The sequence below is a fragment of the Micromesistius poutassou genome, assembly GCF_964030765.1.
Source record: "Micromesistius poutassou genome assembly, chromosome: 5".
NCBI classification, from domain to species: Eukaryota; Metazoa; Chordata; class Actinopteri; order Gadiformes; family Gadidae; genus Micromesistius; species Micromesistius poutassou.
The window spans coordinates 9,948,202-9,961,452 of record NC_140275.1 but is presented as its reverse complement, the minus strand read 5'-3'; the positions used below and the strand labels follow the sequence as shown (position 1 = coordinate 9,961,452).

At 46.4% G+C, this 13,251-nt stretch overlaps 1 protein-coding gene across 1 annotated transcript in view; it reads left to right on the top strand.

Moving 5' to 3' along the window:
• Positions 1-5,430: 5,430 nt before the first annotated feature.
• Positions 5,431-13,251, top strand: part of LOC311343264 (splicing regulator ARVCF-like) — a gene marked incomplete at its 5' end in the record, with an annotated part of 29,081 nt that continues 21,260 nt past the window's right edge. The window contains 2 exons of the mRNA XM_084468142.1: positions 5,431-5,640; positions 5,888-5,963. Coding sequence (XP_084324268.1) covers positions 5,431-5,640; positions 5,888-5,963 — 286 coding nt within the window. The remainder of the gene's footprint in view (positions 5,641-5,887; positions 5,964-13,251) is intronic.

Sequence of the window (13,251 nt, the reverse complement as noted above, 5' to 3'; positions counted from 1 at the left end):
GGATAGGAGTGGGTAAGGTAGGGTAGGAAAGCATAGGATAGGAGTGGGTAAGGTAGGGTAGGAAAGCATAGGATAGGAGTAGGTAAGGTAGGGTAGGAAAGCATAGGATAGGAGTGGGTAAGGTAGGGTAGGAAAGCATAGGATAGGAGTGGGTAAGGTAGGGTAGGATAGCATAGGATAGGAGTGGGTAAGGTAGGGTAGGAAAGCATAGGATAGGAGTGGGTAAGGTAGGGTAGGAAAGCATAGGATAGGAGTGGGTAAGGTAGGGTAGGAGAGGGTAGGAGTGGGTAAGGTAGGTTAGGAGGGGGTATAAGTTAGGGTAGGAGAGGGTAGGAGTGGCTAAGGTAGTAGGAGGGGGTAAGTTAGGGTAGGAGTGGGTAAGGTTGAATGAGAGGAAGGGGCTCAGGCAGGGTGAGAGAGGGTAGGAGTAGCTATGGTATGCATGGGTAAAAGTAGGGAAGGGTAGTAGAAAGTTGGGTAGTAGAAAGTTGTGGTCTCACAGAGACTGCCGCATCTCCTTTTAGTCGATCCATACTGTTAATAGTGGCAGTGTGTGAATATGTCTATCACCAAGCTATCCTAAGGTTTAGGAGTTTGCGGTGTATCTACCACATTCAGCCGTTAGATTGAATCCTGGCACCAGCAGAACGTTTAGCAGGGTGCCACTTTGCCACACTTGCAATTTTCCGTCTTATTTTAGCTTTTTAATTAAGCCTGTTTATTTCTTCAAAGTCTATCACCTCCCACCCACTATATCTGTAGAAACAGTTAAAGATATTTATTTTCTTATGTCACAATTTCATGGCCGCTTCTAACAAGACACCCTGCAGAGCTGTTTATTTACTTAAGTGGGGGGAAGGGGTGGATGAAGGATGGTTGGAGATGGGCTTCAACTTGAAGACCCTTGGCCTGTGTTTCTGACGCCCTGTCTCCCCCACACCACACGGGGCCGTTGGTGCACATCTGCTCACCCACAAAAACAGAATACCTGTGGTTGCCTTCATGGTTGGAGAATAAGGCCCTGTCCCAATTCTCCCCCTTCCCCTAGTTTTGAGCCCTAACCCTAGATTTCAGCCCTAACCCTAGATTTCAACCCTAATCCTAGATTTCAGCCCTAACCCTAGATTTCAGCCCTAACCCTAGATTTCAGCCCTAACCCTAGATTTCAACCCTAATCCTAGATTTCAGCCCTAACCCTAGATTTCAGCCCTAACCCTAGATTTCAACCCTAACCCTAGATTTCAGCCCTAACCCTAGATTTCAGCCCTAACCCTAGCTTTAGCACGTTCCCGCAAAGGGGTAGCGTGTCCCAATACTTAAGGGAGCAAGGGCGAAGTGCTGTTTTTCCCCCTTAAAATCAACCCTTGAACGCTAGCCAGCTCGGTAGCTGACTTGCAGCTAAGGGCACTCAAAGCAAAGTATTCTTGTTAAGGGGAGAGAAACGGGACCGGGCCTTACTCTGTGCCCTCCCCATGCGACCCCTTCTATCCCTAGCTTGTTCTGGACTATTTTAGGCAAAGGCTAGCAGTCACTGGCTAATGTTGAGCAGAGGGGCATAACCGACATGCCTGACATGACCATGGACCAAGCCCCCGGGCGCGCCCCTCCTGGTAGGGTGAATAATATAGCGTGAATCACTGCCCTCTGTCATCGAGAACAGCCAATCAGAGGGCACCGTCGTGGCCGATCGTTCCCTTGACTCATTGTGCTCCATTTCAAAGTCTGCCCTGACTCAGGTGCTCATTTGCATGCCGTAATGGAATTGGTCAGCTGAAACTCGGGCTACAGCGTTAATCCCAACACCATTTGCATTTAGTTGTGTCATTTTACCGCACTGTTGGAATAGTAACGCATCCTGAATGTATTGCAGGAACTGCTGTTTTTTTATAATCAAATCAAGTCATATGAATTATTAATTCTGGGGGTCCTTCAGTATATTAAATTATGTCTTAGAAATGACTATTAGCTAGGCACTTTGAAACAAAATGGATCAAAACTGAGTAAATTTGATTAGCTGAGAGTACTTTCCCGAATGCAATTAAGTGGTCGTAAAATGTTTATGTGAGAAGGCTTATAATTTCTCTTGAGCTTCCATAGCTACACGACTCATTTATTTATTTAAAAATGTATATTGGATTTCCAAGCTTAATGTAAAGATGACGATATGTCCAACCATTAGTGAGACATTACCATCTTCCAGCGGTTATAGTTAAATAGTAATAGTTACGTCAGTGTGTGCTTTTTGTTGTTGTTGTTTTATGTATCGTAATCAAGGCGTGTTAAGACCACATTTACATTTTAAACATAGGATCGTTAACGAACTAATTCCACCAAAGTAACCAATTACCAACCAGGCTTTCCCTCAACACTTTGGGCTGTTAAACGGGGGGGGGTTCTGCCGATACGGACGGAGAGGATTTCTGCATCGGAGGCAGGGTTTGAGAAAACAACAACGGCTGCTTTTCTGCGAAAAAAAACAAAAACATATCCTCTCCATCTCTCTCTCTCTCTCTCTCTTTCTCTCTCTCTGGCGCTCTCTCTCTCTCTCTCTTTCTCTCGCGCGCCACTCTGCTTTTTACTCTCCGTCGGCGGAGTTCAACTCTGAGCGGCAGTGGTGTCTCTCCTCTCCTATGCCCCGCTCTGCGCGGCAGCCGGGTGCACGCTCCGTGCTGGATAAATAAATGATCAGCGCCAAGCAAACATCAAAGGCAGATTGTGCGCTTCAAAGGGGTAGAAGAAGAAGAGCATGACGCCCACCAGGTCCTATAGAAAAGACGACGGAGGCCTGTTTACCAGTGTGTGTGTGTGTGTGTGTGTGTGTGTGTGTGTGTGTCTGTGTTTGTGCGTTTGTGTGCGTATGTGTGTTTATGTGTGTGTGTGTGTGTGTGTGTGTTTTGTATTTGTATATGGGTTGTCCTGTGTGAGCAGCCCGTGTATGTGCGTGCCACTCCGACATGATCAACATACGTGCAAACACCCCCACTCTCTTGCGCCATCTAAGACACACATTCACACGACGCACACAGTACAGAGCTACATGCTACGTGTGACGTTACACCGTCACACACTGTGTGTATTACCCGGCCCGCCATCGGATTTGAATAATTTATCTCCCATTGTTCCCTGTTTTGAGTGCGCTTTTTGGTGCCTGATGAGTTCTTGAATGACAACAATAATTTCCGCACGGGCCTGATTCCCTCTCACTTGAGAAACGCCTGCTGTTATGGTTATGTTTTAAGGATGACGTTTAGAATCTAGTGTCCCCGGGAATACCGATTGTGTTCATAGTTAGACCTGCTGGTTCTCGGAGCAGGCAGCCACTTTTGGCTTGGCACGTCTTGTCTTTGTTGACGTTCTTCTCACGTCGACCTTAATCACGCCATTGTGTTTGACGATTAGGAAGTGCACGAATGATTTCCTTGGTTCTATCTGTCTTTGAAAAGATTCATGCTCTTATTTTGTATTCCCTGCTGCAAGAAAGATTGCTCTTTGCCATGGAAACATAATTATAACTTTTTGTAAGTTTAAACCAGAACTTGAAAATTGCAAATATCCTCCCAAGATAATGTGATCATTATTATTATTAACACAATGGTCGTCTGTAAAGAATGTGTAAAATATGTTGGCCTCTTTGATTATGACTGTAATTTCACTCTAATATCTGTTTCATATCTGTTTATATTTTTAATTTCTTCTTTTGTTTCTCCTCTCTCCTCTCGTCCCGTCCTTTTCCTTTCCTTGTGTCCGTGTTCAGACCTCTCTCCCTGCAGCTCTGCTATATTCAGCTTCTATTCTGTGGCTCGGGGATGTCTAGTCTCTAACTCGTCTCCGGCTGCTTATCTCTGAGGTCTGTATCTTCTCGGATGGCTATTTCCACACTCACTTGTTCTCTCGCTCTCTGCCCCTTCCCCCTTCCCTTCCCTTCCCTGCCATCCCACTATCAGTAATGTGTTTGTGTGTGTGTGTGCTTGTGTGTGTGTGTGTGTGTGTGTGTGTGTGTGTGTGTGTGTGTGTGTGTGTGTGTGTGTGTGTGTGTGTGTGAGACACTGTTTTGTGGTGTGTTTGCCCGTGTGCATTGTTGGTGTCTGTGCTTGCGTGTGTGTGTGTGTGTGTGTGTTTTGTGTGTCTCTGACAGTGATACATTTGCTGGCTTGCGTTATTGTCAGCCGAAAGATCATGATTATTTATCTAGGAATTGTGCAATGCCAGTTACAGATGTCTTCCAAGATAGGCTTGGCCCAGAGACAAGGCTTGTCCATTTGCTTGGTGCGTGTGTGTGTGTGTGTGTGTGTGTGTGTGTGTGTGTGTGTGTGTGTGTGTGTGTGTGTGCGCGTGCTAACCACTATGCCAGGCTGTATTTATGTGATTTATGTGATAGTGGTACTGCACTGGCTAAGCTTGTTCATTTGTGAAGTCAAAACCATCCTTTTCCATCTTTAAGTATATCCATCTATGTTCTTTATATGTTGAGGACCAAATTATTGCTTGGTAGCCTTTCTGATTCTAGTTTTTTTGTTATTTTAATTCAGTAATGGTTTACATTACATTATGACATTATTGAGATGATACAAACATCATTTAATAATAAATAATAAACATAATTGTTTACGTTACAAGCTGTTATAGCCTGCCATGCTAGCATGCAGCAGACCACACCACAACAACTTCCAGACATGAGCTAATCTGTTTGTGGATGGACCCCGGGGATTGACCTCAGGGTGACCTGTGGTTGAGTGCCTTGCCTTGGGCTGTGTGGGCGCAGGCACCCACACGCTACCCGGATTTGATGGACAGTCGACTCTCCACCTCATGGCTTATTTCATTGAAAAAAAAATGAAATTGACTGCTTTCCTCCACGCTCTCTTGTGTTCCAAGTTCAACCGCCCCCGTGCACGCTGAGCGATTGCAGAGGTTCCGTCACGCTTCAACCCCTTCTTCGCCTTCATCTTCATCATTTCCAATATCTTACAATCTTGGAAAACCCATTCTCGCCATTAATGGTTCTCGCTCATATCAAGCGCAATCATTCAGTCCGACAAGTGAAACTCTGTTGTTGTCCTTTGTGAAGGCGAATCATTGCGCAATTACTTTTGCAGTGTACATTTTGCCTCATTTTGGATATTTTCAGTGTCCATCAAAATTGATCGTAATTCATCTACAATTCAAATGCCCCAGTGTCTTTAAACAAATACCTGATTCATTTTCCATCGGGCTGCTGCTAGGGTGTAGTAACGTGATGAAACGCAAATCTCATTAGGCCCTAAACCCTGGAGAAGAGCCTAGATAACAGCTTCACCCAGCCAGGAGGGCTTGGGTGTCTATACTGACCATCTGTCAACCCCCCACCCCCCCACCCCTTACTTATTCTCCACCACGAAAGTTCCACACGAGAGCGTCCACCACCACCACCACCACCCCCCCCCCTACACCATGGAGGACTACGACCTGCGCTCGGCGGCTAGCATCCTGGCCTCGGTGAAGGAGCAGGAGGCGCGCTTCGAGCGCTTGACCCGCGCGTTGGAGGAGGAGCGCCACCACGTCTCCCTGCAGCTGGAGCGCTCCAACCTGCCCGCGGACGTGCTGGGCGGTGGCAACGGCTTGGGCAGCCATCCGCTCCCCTGGCAGCAGGTGGTGATGCAGGTAAACAGGGGGCATTCCGCATCCCGCATTCAGCATCCGACCTCCGACCTCCGACCTCTGACCTCCAACCTCCAACCTCCGCGCTCCCAATCCCATCCCAGATCGAAAAAAACCCTGTGTGGTTGGTGTCTGTCGGTCGGCTGGCGTTCTGCACCCGCCCGGCCCCGTCGCCCTACTTGATGCTCCCATGCCTCGCTTTTACCCTCCCCAACCCCCCCCCTCCCCCCGCCCCCCCCATCTCCACCAGCCCGCACCATCCCTGTCCTTCTGGGTCATTCGTTCTCATGGGTCATCGATTGGTGTCATCATTGCATGGTGGGACGGTGGGTATACACAGCTGACGTTCCTGCTGTGGTCACGCTGGTGCGCTGGTGGGGACTTTTGAATGCGTCGGTTCGGGAGGAGCCAATTTTAATCCGAGGTGATTCACGGTGAATACGGCGGACACGGGTCACGGCCCGAGCAGATAGGTCACTGGACACCCTAGCCCCTACTGCTGCACCCCTTCTCTCCTAAAAGTGGTCCTAGCTCTTCAATTTCACACCGGAGGAAAAGTGGTTGGAAGATGTTGGCGACGGAGAGCGCAGATTTATTCTCAGTGAAATGTCAGTAGTCTCTCCGGCTCGCTGCCGAAACCTGTGTGCTGTGTGTCACGGGGAAATATCATCACTTGATCTGTCAGTGGCTCCTGAAGCCGTGGAGGCTGCAGATCTTTATAGGACGGCCAGTTGCTGCTTGACGGCCAGTGTTTCTTTCTTCTTTATTTATAGCTCAACCCCGCGCGACTCCTGTATTCTCTGTGTATTTATGGCTGAACCGCCACGGCTCTTTCTCCGCTGGCACGACAAGCAGCAGTGATTGAGTGATACAGGTTCGATTCCAGGGTGCGCTTCTATACTGCGTACCGTCGTCCCTGCTCTTCAACGCACTGTCCTGTCTGTCTGCACTGTCCTCCTCTACACAAAAGCCCATACAAAATAATAGAACCAAGCTCATTTAATACAAATTTAGTAAAAGTCGGTATTTAATCGCTAATTTAAGAGGGTGTATTTTCTGGTGAAGGAGAGTGATCGCGTCGATTAATGCCAGCTTCCACGGTGAGCTGCTAATGCTTTAGGCTGGTCATATATTACCGCTCTGCATCGAGGCTCGGACCCGGTGTTTGTCACGGGTGACCGCTCAACAAAACACATTTAAACAGATATTTGGAACTGTGATTGGTAATGCAGTGCCTGTGTTGTATCAAACAGCATTTAACAACCATGTCATCAATTTTAACTGTGAAAGACAGGAAATTTAGAGCTGGTATGAGAAGACGTGTGAGGCTTGCTTGAACCTTACGGAGACATAATGGCACTGTGTCATGAGTGTAATAAACTAAATCTGACACCTTTTTGCAGCCACAGACTGTGATCAAGTACCTGCGAATTTCAATGCATATGTGGGTGGGTATGTGTGTAAGTCTGTGTGTTCGTGTACTAGAAAGAGGAATGGGAAAGGGAGGGATGCCTTCTTCTGACTCACGAAGCCCTGTGTGTGATTTACACCAGAGCGTTCACCATGGCAGCCAGTGAATTAGCCCCTCCGTTTTACACACAGCTCCACGCAATCATTCATTTCTGGAGGCACGGGGCCCCCGGTCGCACTGACACCCTGCCTGCCCTACCTATACGGGCTTCTCGGCTGGGTGCTGTTTCTGAAGAACAGGGCCCGGCTCCTGCCGAACATCTCCAGGACTCCTGACCCCTGACCCCTGACCCCTTGACCCCTGATCCCACATGGCTGTAAACACCTAGCTTGTGGGCTCTGTCTAGAACTGAGATGAATGAGAAGCCAATTTTATAATACTTTTTTTTTACTATTAAGCCAATTTTTTTTTTTTTCAAATAATTTGGCATGAATTCAGAGGCATTCATGAGGTACTAGACACATCACTTTAGGATGCATACTGTGCCATCACCTGGACCTTTTTGTCTGAAGGCCAAAAGCCCTATGCACTAACAGCCTGCATTTATTCTGCTTTTCTGCTAGCTTTACTAGCGCAATGACATTAATCCTGCCTCTTGTCTTTTACTTGCACACAAATACACACACACACACACACACACACACACACACACATACACACAAGCACAGTGATGGATTCAACCGGCTACGGTTCAGCTTGCACACGGTCAAGAGTCACAACCATGGGAGCAAGCTCAAGGAAGCCATCCATTATTCAAAGCCTGCTCCAGAGGAAAGTGGTCAGAGTCCGACCAACGATCCAATGAATTAGTGAAATCAGTTTAGGTAAATACCCTAATGAGAAAGAGATTAAGTAGTTATTCAGAGAGCACACAAGTCATGATCCAAACAGATAACGCTTCCCGGTGTTGGTTGCCGTAGCGATCGTTAAGATCGTCAGTGTCAAGCTTCTCGTGGTTCTTATTTCCTGCAGAGAATGGTGGTCGGTGGAATTAGTTGGTAGAATGATTGGCCCGTTGTTCCGGATAATAGCTTCTTCTGCACCGTGGACTTCAAATCAGAGACTTTAATTCAGAAAGTTCAGCCAAAGGTGCATGAGTAACTATTTTAGATTTAACTGACCAACAGAATTAGAAGTTCACACCCACACAACAAACGCTCACGTGTGCGTTATGGGATGTGAATCTATTGGTTACTTTATTTATACTAAATTGTGAAGCCAGAGATGTGCACACAAAGGGTTGAAAAAACAAACAAAGAGAAAATACATGCGTACACTTTTAAAATCCAAGTTATTATTTTTGTATCAGTACAATGTGTTAGGAGCTATTCATAGCCATACTCCCCAAGACCTTTTCTACATAGACTCTTGACCCATTTCTTAATTTTAAAAGAATTTCCCTGAACTACACCCAGGGAGCAGCAAGTCCATCTGTCCATATGGCCATGGTGGAGAGGACATTAACACAAAGCTTTAACAGACACTTAACAAACTCTTATGGATATGCCGGCAAAGATTCACGTGACACAAAACGGGTTGGCTTTTAAGTAAATGGACGATCCTGATGCCGGCTAAAACCACATCTTCTCTTCATTTGCTACCAGGTTTGTCGGTGGAAATTGATTTTTTGCCCCGAGGAACTTCATCAGCTAAAGGTCAAGTGTTGAATGGTGAAGTCTCCATGTATGGAGATTGGCAGACAGCACTCAGACATGTCTAGTATGAAACCAGGGCGGGGATGAGGGGGACGGCTGGACGGTGACCTCATTTCACATACACCAGCCTCCTCATCTGTCTATTTACCAACAATATGAATGGACCTCCTAATGTATAAAAAATGTTTCTTGCAGTGTAGACATAAATACATTGCTATTCGTTATTCATATCCAGCTGTCTTCAGCTGCTTTTTGTTGGCCATGGAGAGACATACTATTACCTTATACAAATGTTGTGGTCTGGGTGATTTCGGAAGCCTGGGAGCTGCGGACAGAGGGAACACTGTGGGCTTTGATCTGGGATGCAGAGTGTGGCCTATCCATGGAGGCCCGGTCTCTGCCATAGTACACCCACCCCCCCACCACCTCCTCTCACACCGCAACCCTGTCCTGGGCACAATGAACACAAAGGGGCCCGGGGTGCTGTCCCAACACAAGATCTATCTTAACCCTGGCAGGGCCTTGGAGACCCTCGTAAATCACCTGTCTTAACAATGAACCCCAGTGTATCCCCCGCCTCCTGATCTCCTGATCGTTCCCCTCCCTATTTGGTCCCCCCCCCCTCCCATTGCATCAGTGGCCCCCATTGCCCCTCATAATTATCCAAATTAGCGTTGTGTCAAAGTGCCCCGTCTTTGTTTGACTTTTGAAAATCGTCCCGCCCACTTGACACTTTGTCGTCATTTGGGATTTGTTCGGAATGTTTTCTATTTTCTTCTGTGGTCTTAAACTTCTATTTTAATGAATTTACTGAGCAGCGTGGCCATTTGAGAACTCCTTGAAAAGATGATGAAGATGAATGACGAAATGAATGAATTCTGTACTTCTAAAATTATCCCTGTCACTCGTTGCTGTAAATATAAATGAAGACAGTATCCCACTAATACACCGGTTGCCAGGGCTCTTTCACCTACACCACTTTACTATTAAGAGTAATGTTAAAGCACTGGTCCATGACACACACATCTTACTGACAAAAAAAGACCATTGGTTTTGCCAAGCATAGAACGACGGTTTCGAGGAAAAACAAGAATCTTTACTCAAGGTTGAGAAAGAGTGTGAGAGGGAGCGAAAGGCACCTACATGTCCTCCAAAACCCATTAAAGCCTTCCTGCTATCGAAAGCACTAACAAGGTACCTCTACTGCCCCCCATCTTACCACACACCCATCCACCGCGTGTTAAGTGGCATGGGTGGGAAGGAGCTGCTGAATTTGCTCCAATTGGACAGTGAAAGCCCTAACATGCAACCAACATGGTATCTCTAGAACTGTCCCCGTCTTACCTTCACATGCACCCACCGCATGTGAAGTGGCATCGGTGAGAAAGTGCTGAATTGGTTTCAATGGAAAGTGGAAAGAGTTTGCAAGTTTCCAAGCTTGTACACTTTGACACTCCGAGAGGATCATGTCTAGTCTAAACAGTTTCCTGGCCCGAGGCGCTTGAGGCATGGACCATGTGTTTGAAATGAGGTGCCTCCCTTTCTTTATGGGGACGGTGTTACCTCAGGAATGCGACCTTGTGCTTCCTTGTGTCCGGCAAGGTAACCAAACAAGGCTGGACGCTCGGTGGAGGAGCTAAATTGAAACCATTTGTAAGGTCCGAATCTGGAGTTCCTTTGGTTCTTCAAAGATCTCATTTTATTGGCTCATGAGTTTTAAGGTTCTGGCGTGACATGTTTATGAGATGACCTACAAGCATGTAAACGCTGAACATATGAGGACCAAAAGCCACACTGAACCGTGTTTGTTTTGGGTACGAAGAGACGCAAAGAGACACAGACATTTTCTTGTGGATCTTGCAAATGCAAGATCAACGAGAAGGTAATCTACCAATTGAATTTGTAATTCTCTAAAAGTTACCCTGGTGTCCTTTTCGTAGTGAGTTCACAGTGACACTGTAATTTATATTGATGTAGTCCCTTCTAATGAAAGTTAACTGAGTGTCTAACGCAGTGGTTCTGAAACTTCTTTTGGCACGTGACCCCATTTCTTCTCCTTGCAACCCCAACGTTAACTTTTGTGAATCTTCTTCAACACAAATTGTTTTTACATTGTACTACTCCACACTAAGTGATTCGTAGTAGTTTGCCTGTGGCTAAGAATCATAACTCACTCAGTTTGTATGTACAGGATGTCTTTGAGATTTTTGAAAAAGGTTAAAAGGACTTCAATCTACAATCAATTGAAAATCGTTTTTTATGACCAAATATGGAAAACAGACTTCCACATTCCTCTAAGGTCTTCACCAGGAACCTAGCTAAAGGCTGGGCAGGCATCGTTGCCTAAAACGTTTTTTTTCACATATTCTGCCACCTGGAGCTCCAGGGGCATTGTGAGCCATAGCCACGCCAACCACAAGCGTACCAAGGAGATTGACAGGGAGCCGATTCTGTGTGACAGAAGCTTATGTGCTCCGGGACCAAGCTGTGTACACCCATCATCTCATATCAAGCAAAACAGAGCAGCCGACGTACCTACCAGCTTTGTTGTTGTTATCCTCTCTGGGTCTCTTAGCCTGCTGAGTTATCGGGCCAAGGGCCAGATCCAGACCCACGCCCCCCCCCCCAGTTCCCCCTCCCCTCCACCATGCTAGTACGTCACAACGGGGAGGCTGGGTGGAAGGGCTCTGGTGTGGAATGCAGACCGTCTCGCATGGTGTGTGTCTGAAAGGGGTCCTTGTTGAGGCTGGGATAATGGTTTTGGCCGAGGGAAATATTATTGGCTGGCGGGCTGGCGATGTTGACGGTTGTCTACGAGGCTGAGCAACGTCAAACAGACATTTAAATGTCTGCCTTTCTTTCTTTTGCCTCATTTAAATTTATTCTCGTTATAAACTAACTTCCCATTGTGTTTCTTCTTCGCCATTAATCTGTCCTAATCCTGAGCTTCCTACAAATAAAAGACACATCTTTTTTTCTGCGTAATTACAATCCTCTCTCCGTAATTAAAGTATGTCGCTTATCCCCAAATTTGTATTGACGTCGTGTCAATGTTTTTCTTCCACTGCAGAATGGTTTTTGCTCAAAAATGGCCCCAAAATGTTGCAATCTTCTGTATCCCGAACTGCTGTGTAGTCCAATTTCCAGGATAAAATAAAAAGCAATGCAGAAACACATTAGATAAGGATTTGTGCAAGCTCCGCGATTGTTAGCATCCCAGTAGCAGTTGGCCTGTAGCGGACAACGACTGCTCTCCCGTAAATCGCTGATGGTAAACTAAACAGAAATATAGAATAGAAACAGACGATGAACACAAATGATCTCCTAAATGGTTTTCTGAATCAACTCAAACAACAATATTTATTTTCATGCATTCTATAAAAAAAAAAAAATACATTCATAGTGACCTATTGTAATACTTGTTGTTATTGTAATAATTGTTTGTAATTTCACCATGTATTTGTACCACTCCCTCTACCACATCATCACAATGCCCTTCCTGTCTTCGCTCTCACGCTCTCTATTTATTTTTTTCTCTCGTCCCACAGCCTTTTTATTCTCCAAGCACACATGCATGCATACATGTGTCTGGCGCCGTGGATGTAAGCAAAGTAAACCATGCGCTCAGACAGCTGCAGTTCCACCTGAGGTGTGTGGCTTGTCACACAGCGTCTGGATGGCCAACGTTAACCTCTCTACCATCTGTTTCACCGGCCACATCCTGCTCATGTGAATCCCTAGCTCCTGAATTCAGAATGTGTCTCACTATACCTAAAAGACATACAGAGAGCAATACTTCATATCATATTTTCAGGATAAGCTGGAATATCTTTCACTCCCAAAACATTGGCGCTACTGAAACAAGGTAAAGAATATTGAATATAGAGGAATTTGTTCACCTATTTCAGGTTTGCCTTTCTCCCCCCTGTAAGCTCTAAGTCTTTTGAAGGCAGGGCTGAATTTGAACCTCTTCATATTGAAGCCAAACCATTCGTAACCCTTCCAGACACACCGGAGCTAATAGGCAGGACATCTCCAGCAGAAACCCAACAATTTCCCCCCCTGTTGTTGGTCAAAAGTTTCCCTCCAACGTGTCTCTTCTAACACATTGGAGGGGATTGTGCACCATCACTCTCACCGCCATTTGAGGGGCGGCTATGCCTCTCATTATTCGACTTGGGGTTCTACCCCAGTCGCCGGTCTTGGCCGGGAGTAGGAATGTGAATTCTTTCACGTAGCTCTGGCCTCTCTTGCATACATCAGTGGTGGTGAGGAGACCGGGACAAAGAAGAACCACCGCCACAAAGGGGAGGGGATGGCGAAGCTTCTCCTGTGTGTCTGTGCTGTGAGTGTGTTTGAGTGTCCGTCGGTGTCTGTGTGTAAGAAATGCCTCCGCTTCAATAGGGACCAGGTCTGTGTGAGCCGTGCTCTGTCCAACACCCCACTTGCCCCCCTTTTTTTATATATCGCTTTTTCTCCTTCTCTTCT